Below are 11,531 nucleotides of genomic sequence, written 5' to 3'. Positions count from 1 at the left end.
GTTTTGTATGCTATTACTCACTGATTTTGGTTCCCAGGCCGATCCAAACGTTCCGCGAATTCTTGGGTCTGGTTATGGGGACCTCATCAAAACTCGTAGATTTGGTCCATTCTGGTGAGTTTTGTATGTTATTACTGAGTGTGTTCGGGTCCCGGGGCGCTACAATTGTTCGGGGAACTCCTTGGTTCGGTTACAGGGACCTCATCCAAACTCACAGATTTTACACATTTTCACTGGTTTTGTATGCTATTACTTACTGATTTTGGTTCCCGGGGCGATCCGAACGTTCCGCGAACTCTCGGGACCGGTTACGGGGACCTCATCAAAACTTGCATATTTGGTCCATTCTGACCAGTTTTATATGCTATTACTCACTGATTTTGGGTCCCGGGGCGATACGAACGTTCGGGGAACTTTGGGTCTGGTTAGGGGTACCTCGTCAAAACTCGAAGATTTGGTCCATTCTAGCCAGTTTTCTATGCTATTACTCACTTATTTTGGATCCCGGGGCGATACAAACGTTCAGAGAACTCTTGGGTCCAGTTACGGAGACCTCGTCAAAATTCACCGATTTTATACATTCTGGCCAGTTTTGAATGCTATTACTTACTAGTTTTGGTTCCCGGGGCGATCCAAACATTCCGCGAACTCTGGAACCAGTTACGGGGACCTCATCAAAACTCGCATATTTGGTCCATTCTGGCCAGTTTTGTATGCTATTACTCACTGTGTTTGGGTCCCGGGGCGCTACAAATGTTCGGGGAACTCCTGGGTCCGGTTACGGAGACCTGGTCAAAACTCATAGATTTTACACATTCTAGCTAGTTTTGTATGCTATTACTCACTGATTTTGGTTTCCGGGGCGATCCGAATGTTCCGCGAAATCTAGGGACTGGTTACGGGGACCTCGTCAAAACTTGCATATTTGGTCCATTCCGGCCTGTTTTATATGCTACTACTCAGTGATTTTGGGTCCCGGGGCGATACGAAACTGCGGGGTACTTTGGTGTCCGGTTACGGGGACCTCGTCAAAATTCACAGATTTGGTCCATTCTAGCCAGTTTCCTATGCTATTAATCACTGATTTTGGGTCCGCGAACTCTAGGATCTGGTTATGGGGACCTCATCAAAACTCACAGATTTGGTCCATTCTAGCTAGTTTTGTATGCTATAATTCGCTGTGTTTGGGTCCCGGGGAGCTACCAATGTTCGGGGAACTCCTGGATCCGGTTACGGGGACCTCGTCAAAACTCACAGATTTTACACATTCTAGCTAGTTTTGTATGCTATTACTCACTGATTTTGATTCTCGGGGCGATCCGAACGTTTCGCGAACTATGGGGACCGGTTACGAGGACCTCGACAAAACATGCATATTTGGTCCATTCCATATAGTTTTATATGCTATTACTCACTGATTTTGGGTCCCACGGAGATACGAACGTTCGGGGAACTTTGGGGTCCGGTTACGGGGACCTCGTGAAAACTCGCAGATGTGGTCCATTCTAGCCAGTTTTCTATGATTCTGGGTCCCGTGCGATACAAACGTTCGGGGAACTCCTGGGTCCGGTTATTGGGACCTCGTCGAAACTCATAGATTTGGTTCATTCTGGCCAGTTTTGTACGCTATTACTCACTAATTTTGGTTACTGGGACGATCCAAACATTCTGCAAACTCTGGGGTCCGGTTATGGAAACCTCGTCAAAACTCGCAGATTTGGTCCATTCTGGCAGTTTTGTATGCTATTACTCACTTTGTTTGGGTCCCGGAGCGCTACAAATGTTCGAATGACTCCTGGGTCCGGTTACGGGCACCTTGTCAAAACTCACATATTTTATACATATTGGCCAGTTTTGTATGTTATTACTCGCTGATTTTGGTTCTCGAGGCGATCTGAACGTTCCGCGAACTCTCGGGTCCGGTTACGGGGACCTCGTCAAAATTCATAGATTTGGTCCATTCTCCCAGTTTTTATGCCGCTACTCACTGCATTTGGGTCCCAGAGCGCTACAATCGTTCGGGGAACTCCTGGGTCCGGTTACGGGGACCTCATCAAAACTCGCAGATTTGATCCATTCTGGCTAGTTTTATATGCTATTACTCACTGATTTTGGGTCGGGGCGATAAAAACGTTCGGTGAACTTTGAGGTCCGGTTACGGGGACCATGTCAAAACTCGCTGATTTGGTCCATTCTACCCAGTTTTCTATGCTATTACTCACTAATGTTGGGTCCCAGGGCGATACAAACGTTCGGGGAACTCCTGGGTCCGGCTACGGGGACCTCGTCAAAAATCACCGATTTTATTCATTCTGGCAAGTTTTGTATGCTATTAGTCAGTGATTTTGGTTCCCGGGGCGATCCAAACGTTCCGCGGACTCTGGGGTCTGGTTATGGGGACCTCATCAAAACTCTCAGATTTGGTCCATTCTAGCCAGTTTTCTATGCTATTACTCACTGATTTTAGGTCCCGGGGCGATACAAACGTTCAGGGAACTCGTGGCTCCGGTTACGGGGACCTCGTCAAAACTCACCGATTTTACACATTCTGGCCAGTTTTGAATGCTATTACTTACTAATTTTGGTTCCCGGGGCTTTCCAAATGTTCCGCGAAATCTGGGGACCGGTTACGGAGACCTCATCAAAACTCGCATATTTGGTCCATCCTAGCCAATTTTGTATGCTATTACTCACTGTGTTTGGGTCCCGGGGCACTACAAATGTTCGAGGAACTCCTGGTTCCGGTTACGGGGACCTCGTCAAAACTCATAGATTTTACACATTTTGGCGAGTTTTGTATGCTATTACTCACTTGATTTTGGTTCCCAGGGTGATCTGAACGTTCGGCGAACTCAAGAGACCGATTACGGGGACCTCGTCAAATATTGCATATTAGGTCCATTCCGGACTATTTTATATGGTATTACTCACTGATTCTGGGTCCCGTGGCGATACGAACGTTCGGGGAACTTTGGGGTCCGGTTACGGGGACCTCGTCAAAACTCGCAGATTTGGTCCATTCTAGCCAGTTTTCTATGCTATTACTCACTAATTTTGGGTCGCGGGCGATACAAACGTTCGGGGAACTCCTGGGTCCGGTTGCTAGGACCTCGTCAAAACTCATAGATTTGGTCATTTCTGCCCAGTTTGTATGCTATTACTCACTGATTTTTTTTCCCAAGGCGATCCAAACGTTCCGCGAACTCTGGGGTCCGGTTATGGGGACCTCGTCAAAACTCATAGATTTGGTCCATTCTCGCAGTTTTGTATGCTATTACTCACTGTGTTTGGGTCTCGGGGCGTTACAAACATTCGGGGAACTCCTGGGTCCGATTATGGATGCTACGGCAACAAAAGTCCTTCTCTAGCAACGCCAGGAATTCTTCTTGCTACTTCTCTTGTTTGCGTCGATTTTTCCCTTGAAGAGGAAAGGGTGATACAGCACAGGAGCAGTAAGTATTTCCCTCAGTTTGAGAACCAAGGTATCAATCCAGTAGGAGAATCTCGTCAAGTCCAGAGTACCTGCGCAAACATAAAAGAGCTTGCACCCAACGCTATAAAGGGGTTGCCAATCCCTTCAAGATTGATTGCAAAATGAGATCTAAAGGCGGAAAGTGCAACGAAGAAAAAGTGTAAGGCTGAAAATATGGTGTGGAGTAGACCCGGGGGCCATAGTGTTCACTAGAGGCTTCTCTCAAAATAGCAAATATCACGGTGGGTGAACAAATTACTGTCGAGCAATTGATAGAACCGCGCAAAGTCTTGACGATATCTAAGGCAATGATCATACATATAGGCATCACATCCGAGACAAGTAGACCGATACTTTCTGCATCTACTACTATTACTCCACACATCGACCGCTATCCAGCATGCATCTAGTGTAGTGAGTTCATGACGAACAGAGTAACGCCTTAAGCAAGATGACATGATGTAGAGGGATAATCTCAAACCAATAATGAAACCCCCATCTTTTTACCCTTGATGGCAACAACATGATGCGTGCCTCGCTTTCCCTTCTGTCACTGGGTGAGGTCACCGCACGATATGAAACCAAAACCAAGCACTTCTCTCATTGTAAGAATCATAGATCTAGTTGGCCAAACAAAACCCACAACTCGAAGAGAATTACAAGGATATGAAATAATGCATAAGAGAGATCAGAAGAAACTCAAATAAGATTCAAAGATAATCTGATCATAAATCCACAATTCATCGTATCTCGACAAACACACCGCAAAAGAAGATTACATCGGATAGATCTCTATGAAGATCATGGAGAACTTTGTATTGAAGATCCAAGAGAGAGAAGAAGCCATCTAGTTACGAGCTATGGACCCGTAGGTCTATGGTGAACTACTCACGCATCATCGGAGAGGTCATGGTGTTGATGAAGAAGCCCTCCGTATCCGAATCCCCCTCCGGCAGGGCACCAGAACATGCCCGAGATGGGATCTTGCGGAGACAGAAGCTTGTGGCGGAGGAAAAGTACTTTCGATGATCTCCTGATTTTTTATGGGATTTTAGGGCATATATAGGCGCAACACCTAGGGCAAAGGAGGCTCAGGGAGCCCACAAGCCACGGGGCGCGCCCCCCTGGCCGCGCCATGAGGGCTTGTGGGGTCCCTGGTGGCCCCCTGCCCTCATTCTCCGGCTTCCCAATCTTTTTCTGTTCCGGCAAAAAATCTTTTTGGCAGTTTCATTCCATTTGGACTCTTTTCAAAATCCTCCTCTGAAAAGGGTCAAAAACATGGAAAAAACAGGAATTGGCACTTGGCACTGAGTTAATAAGTTAGTCCCAAAAATATATAAAAGGCATGCAAAACATCCAAAGTTTGACAAGATAATAACATGAAACCATCAAAAATTATAGATACGTTGGAGACATATCAATGGGCACCTCGTTAAAACTAACATCTTTTGTACATTCTAGCCAGTTTTCTATGCTATTACTCACTGATTTTGGTTCCCAAGGTGATCCGAACGTTCCGCGAACTTTCGGACCTGTTACAGGGGCCTTGTCAAAACTCGCAGACTTGGTCCATTTTTGCCAGTTTTCCATGCTATATTACTCACTGATTTTTTGGGTCCCGAGGAGATACGAACGTTAGGGGAACATCCGTGTCGAGTTACATCGATCTCGTCAAAACTCGTAGATTTTGTTCATTTTGGCCAGCTTTGTATGCTATTACTCAGTGTGTTTGGGTCCCGGGGCGCTACAAACGTTCGGGGAACTCCTAGGTCTGGTTACGGGGACCTCGTCAAAACTCACAGATTTTACTCATTCTGGCCAGTTTTGTTTGCTATTACTCACCAATTTTGGTTCACCGGGCGATCCGAACGTTCCGCGAACTCTGGGAACCGGTCACGGGGACATTGTCAAAACTTGCATATTTGGTCCATTCTGACCAGTTTTATATGCTACTAGACCATGATGGCGCGCGTTGCTGCGCACGTATATTTACCCATATATTAAGAGGGTTGGAAGAGTACAAAATTGTGATGACTTTAAATAATTTGTTTTTTGTAAATATATGTTGGAATAAAATATGATAATTAAGTACAAACTGAGGTTGCCTTTTGACTTTGAAGCACAATAACAAACTAAACTTACTGGATTAACAAAATATTGCACCGGTACTTGTTCTTAAAAGAATAATACTTGAATCAATTCAGCTAATTAACCACGTCATTATTCAAGGGTGCTACCTAGCTAGCTGCATGATCTGTAATGTTCAGATCATTGAATAATGTCTCTTCTCCGAGCAATGAATGATGTCTTTGTAGGTTTCTGATATTTACAATATCATCCTTTGTTTTTAAGCCACATGATTAATTCTTCATGGGAATTTCCTTACACCAGCAAACGTTGTGTGCATACAAAAATAGATATCTAACCATAGATGTGTTGTTGCCTATTAGAAATAGCAACAAACCTTGCAGTGTAATTTTCATCATTAGTATCTCTCACTACTCCTAGGAACTTAACTCAAGTCAGCTAAATGCCCTTTTTTGCTACACACGTAATCAATTACCATATCTATAAATGATGAAGGTAAGACACGGAATATTTTAGAAATGTTTATTCTAACATAGATTAATATCACAAATAGAAGGTAAAGACTGAATAGGAATGAATTAGTTTCTACTGAAAAATGTCTAATAAATCAATAACAGTTATATCTTCGGCTAGAAGAGGTACAATGCTCTCCGATAAAAGAAGAGGTAGAGTGCTCTCCGAAAAAAAGAGGTACAATGCAAGGTGGGGAATCCTCGTCTCTCAACACAACAAGCTCATGGGTAATTGCATTATCTTCCTAGGGACAGTGGTCGAAGATTATCTTGACAAAATATGTGGATAAGTGCCAATAGTCATCATACACTCCAGTCGTCGGGTGTTGTGACTGATCATCATGCCTTTTGATTTAATAGCAAGACGACCACATCCAGCGAGAGCCTGGCAGTAAGCCATGTCTTAGTCCATGAGCTTCCACCATATGAGCATCTAGAACATAATCTAGTTCAGCTATACAAGAAACACATTACCATCTCGGTTGATTGCTCCAGCATAATTGCATAAATGATCTCCATTAAAAGAGGCATCTATTTTAAGCTCAATAAACCCAGGTGGTGGCTAATTGTAAACGCCAAGGCGTTTATGGCCGTCACTGTCCAGCTTAGGAATGAATTGAAACTAACGTCATACAAGAAAACCTAAATATGTAATTCCTCTGTTTAATAAATGTTCTCTAGTGCAGCTCCTTGTCTGTATATAGACTCGTTAAGAAAACTTATAAATACAAACATCTCCTCATCTATCTATCTCTCTCTCTCTCTCTCACACACACACACACTCTCTCTCTGCATTTTAGGATCATCTTGATGACAACACGAAAGTTTAGAGGGAAGGGAGCCCCTGTTGCCACAATAATACATCGTCAGACCAAAATCTCAGACCAAATCAGTGTTTCTTTTCAAGTAATCTTCGTTCAACAAAGATTAATTGCCAATCTCTTGAGATAATATTGGTTGATGGCCAAGCTGGGTATGGATCCTATCCATGAGGTATTTGACTTTTTATTTGCGTGGATACCTCTATGCATGTACCTGCTTCATTACTTTTTCAAATTCAGTAAGCAATTCTGGAATTCAGTGTGTATGCTATATAATGAAAGGGATACATTCAGTTAGAGGCTTTGGAAGCATGTCAATACATTATCCAACAAGATATACAGAAGAAGTTGCTCAATATGCCGTCATCATATGAGGCTATGGTGTTCTCCGATTCCTAGAACAGAGTCCCCTCGACAGAATAATCCATACGGATACCAAAATCCCCCAAACAGGATACATATTTAAGAAACCAATTGCAGTCATGGATCAAAACAATACCGTCCAACTGTAGACACCATGTGCAGCAGGATGAGTACACATAGCTAGTAATATAACACCGATAATAACCTGACCTGAAGCCATTGGAGTGGCAAGGGAGAACCCAGCCGAGCAGAAACGAGCTTGAATCCGTCAACTCAGAGCACCTTCTATTGAACTGGGAGTAGAAAAAACAACATCAATAAGATAATTTCAGGAATTTGATTTAGAAATAATTGGGGAAGAGGGAACAAAGAAGATAAGTAGCAACCTGCCGAAGTAAGGATGGGATGGGGAGGGACAATACGATGATCGAGAATATATATGGATGCAAATGGAGTACTGTAAGAACACGGATCGACATGGTAACCGACCTGGGCACATCAATTGCCATTAAGGTTTGTAGCAACAGACATTGGCGAGTGGGCACATCAATAGCCACTAAGGTCCACAGAAATGATTATTTCTATCGCCTATGATTGAATCGTCGAGCGCCCCGGCTGAACCGCATCGCGCTGGATCCACGCCGGATCGACTCCCCTCGCTCGCCTCGACCGGCTTCACTCACGGTCGATCCCCTTGCGCGCCTCCTCTCTTCGCGTGCCCCACATCCTATGGACCAAACAATGTTTTTCTTCACGTCGGGAATGGATTAGGAGGGTTCGCTACCGGATGGACCTCACGTGGTCGCTCCTATGCCTCCCTCCTTCGAATGGGCTGGAAGCTTGCACTTGGCCCAATGCATCAGAGGCCTTGCTTTCGGCCTCTGGAGTAGCAGACCAAAGGACAACTGGGCCAGACTAAGCACACTGTAGATCAGATCGATTTAGCACAAAATCCAAAGGCCAGAAACTTCGAGATCGCAAAAACGGATGGCCAAAAAGGCAAATCGCTGTGAGAGCAAGGTTTAGGTGCGGTTATACTGTCATTAATTTACATGCTTCTTTTGCTTAATGAAATTTATTTAAATTTGTCATTTTTCAATGTTTTCAGGATGGTAAGAAGTTACACATCGAGCATAAAGTTATTTGGTACAAGTACTATTTATAATTTGACTAAACAAGTGATTTTATCATTGGATCCAACCGGTATGTCTTGCACTCTTCAGTTTTTAAGTTATGTCATATTTCTCTGATGTATGCCATTTTTAGCGTTGTACTCTTGCTGAAAGATGGTGGAAAATAAGACTCTAAACTTAACTAATCTAAAACATAGTCAAAAAATGAGACAATGAATGAACCCAATGGCTAAATTCTCTGGCTCCGCCCCTGATGCCAAGAATGAAGACAAATTACACTATTTACCGAGCGCGGCCACCACCTGAATGAATGGTAGATGCGGCATCCCAAGATCTGCCCTGATATTTGCTATCAGCCTCTCCACGTTCCCCTGGTATGCCGCCGTTTCGGCATCGGACTCTGCATCGCTCTCCCCCTGGTACCATAGCACGGCCTCGATCTCTCCGCATTCGGTCGCAACGCGCGCGCGCCGCACCATCTGCTCGTACAGGTGCTCCCCACGGGCCCACTCCCGGATGGCCGTGCCGCCAACGGCGCACGGTATGAGCCCTACCCTGGCGGTGCCTCGGGGCTGCAGCTCCGGGAGAATGGCGCGGGCGAAGGCCATCCCGGGGCCGACGCCGCAGGTCTTGGTCGTGTCGATGTCGGCGTGCAACGGCTCGCGGGCCTCCTCCCATGCGAGCGAGGCGGAGAGACGGAGGATGGAGGGGTCCGGTGCGCACTCCGGCGGCACGACCCCATCCCACCGCCGCTGGTGCACGCCGCCGCGGCCGGCCATGTTGCTCTTCCCTGACAGAAGGAAGATGCGTATGACTACGGGAGCAGCGGCGAGGAAAGTGTGAAGAAGAGAACACTGCGGCTTCAAGCGTTACGCTCGTTCTTTGCCCGTAGGATTCTACACAAGCGATGTCGTAGATGGGCCAAGAAGCTTTATTTGGCCCAATCAACAAGAGAAGGCCGAAAATGCCACGGGAGTAGCTGCCCCTCGCACAGCAGGCCCAGCTTGTGGCCAGTTTGCAGCAAAGCAGCATCCCATATATGCATCCAATGGACACAAATGTCCAGATCGGGAAAACGGATGACCAGAAACGCGAATCGCTGAGAGAGCTTGGTTTACGTTCAGTTTTAGTGTCCTAAATTACTCATAGATTTTGGGTCCCGGGGCGATAAAAACGTTCGGGGAACTTTGGGGTCCGGTTACGAGGACTTCGTCAAGAGATTTGGTCCATTCTACCCAGTTTTTTATGTTATTACTCATTGATGTTGGGTCCCGGGACGATACAAACATTCGGAGAACTCCTGGGTCCGGTTATAGAGACCTCGTAAAAACTCGCTGATTTTATACATTCTGGCCTGTTTTGTATGCTATTACTCATTGATTTTGGTTCTCGGGGCGATCCAAACATTCCGCGAACTCTAGGGTCTGGTTATGGGGACCTCATCAAAACTCACAGATTTAGTCCATTCTCGCCAGTTTTGTATGCTATTACTCATTGTGTTTGGGTCCCGGGGAGCTACAAATGTTTGGGGAACTCCCGGGTCCGGTTACGGTGACCTTGTCAAAACTCATAGATTTTACACATTGTGATCAGTTTTGTATGCTATTACTTATTAATTTTGGTTCCCTGGGCGATCCGAACGTTACGCGAACTCTCGGGACCGGTTACTGGGAGCTCGTCAAAACTTGCATATTAGGTCCATTCTGGCTAGTTTTATATGCTATTACTCACTGATTTTGGGTTCCGAGGCGATACAAACATTCGGGGAACTTTGGGGTCCGGTTAAAGGGACCTCGTCAAAACTCGCATATTTGGTCCAATCTAGCCAATTTCTATGCTATTACTCACTCATGTTGGGTCCCGGGGCGATACAAACATTCGGGGAACTCATGGGTGCGGTTACGGGGACCTCGTCAATACTCACAGATTTTATACATTCTGGCCAGTTTTGTATGCTATTACTCACTGATTTTGTTTCCCGGGGCGATCCGCGAACTCTAGGGTCTAGTTACGGGAACCTCATCAAAACTCGCAGATTTGGTACATTCTGGCAGTTTTGTATGTTATTACTCACTGTGTTTGGATCCCGGGGAGCTAAAAATGTTCGGGGAACTCCTGGGTCCGGTTACGGGGACCTCGTCAAAATTCACAGATTTTACACATTCCAGCCAGTTTACTATGATATTACTCACTCATTTTGGTTCCCGGGGCGGTCCGAACGTTCCGCGAACTCTGGTGTCCGGTTACGGGTACCTCGTCAAAATTCGTAGATTTGGTCCATTCTAGCCAGTTTTCTATTCTAATACTCACTGATGTTGGGTCCTGGGGCGATATAAACGTTTCGGGAACTCCTGGGTCCGGTTACGGGGACCTCGTCAAAACTCACCGATTTTGTACATTCTGGCCAGTTTTGTATGCTATTACTCACTGATTTTGGTTTCCGGGGCGATCCAAACGTTCCGCGAACTCTATGGTCTGGTTATGGGGACCTCATAAAAACTCTCAGATTTGGTCCATTCTAGCCAGTTTTCTATGCTATTACTCACTGTGTTTGGGTCCCGGGGGCTACAAATGTTCGGGGAACTCCTCGGTCCGGTTACGGGGACATTGTCAAAACTCACAGAATTTACACATTCTAGTCAGTTTTGTATGCTATTACTCACTGATTTTGGTTCCCGGGGCGATCCGAATGTTCCGCGAACTCTAGGGACCGGTTACGGGGACCTTGTCACAACTTGCATATTTGGCCCATTCCGATCAGTTTTATATGCTATTACACATTGATTTTGGGTCCCGGGGCGATACGAACGTTCGGGGAACTTTGGGGTCCGTTTACGGGGACCTCGTCAAAATTCAAAGATTTGGTCCATTCTAGCCAGTTTTCTATGCTATTACTCACTGATTTTGGCTCTCGGTGCGATACAAACGTTGGGTCAACTCCTGGGTCCGGTTACGGGTACCTCGTCAAAACTCATAGATTTGGTCCATTCTTGCTAGTTTTGTGTGCTATTACTCACTGATTTTGGTTCCCGAGGCGATTTGAAAATTCCGTGAACTCTAGGGACCGGTTACGGGGACCTCATCAAAACTTACATATTTGGTCCATTCCGGCCTATTTTATATGTTATTACTCACTGATTTT

General features: G+C 45.5%; 1 protein-coding gene across 1 annotated transcript; it reads right to left on the bottom strand.

Annotated features, from left to right (window-relative positions):
* Positions 1–8,667: 8,667 nt before the first annotated feature.
* Positions 8,668–9,195, bottom strand: LOC123450874 (probable carbohydrate esterase At4g34215). The gene has a single exon (XM_045127926.1). It carries the CDS (start codon positions 9,166–9,168, stop codon positions 8,668–8,670), a length of 501 nt encoding a protein of 166 aa, XP_044983861.1. The 5' UTR covers positions 9,169–9,195.
* Between the last annotated feature and the right edge of the window lie 2,336 nt (positions 9,196–11,531).

Source organism: Hordeum vulgare, chromosome 4H, assembly GCF_904849725.1.
Source record: "Hordeum vulgare subsp. vulgare chromosome 4H, MorexV3_pseudomolecules_assembly, whole genome shotgun sequence".
Taxonomy (NCBI): Eukaryota; Viridiplantae; Streptophyta; class Magnoliopsida; order Poales; family Poaceae; genus Hordeum; species Hordeum vulgare.
Note: the sequence above shows the minus strand (reverse complement) of the source record. Positions and strands in the feature narration are given on the sequence as shown.

Coding starts and splice junctions, on each gene's coding strand:
- LOC123450874 (XM_045127926.1), bottom strand. CDS start 9,168: ATGGCCGGCCGCGGCGGCGTGCACCAGCGGCGGTGGGATGGGGTCGTG.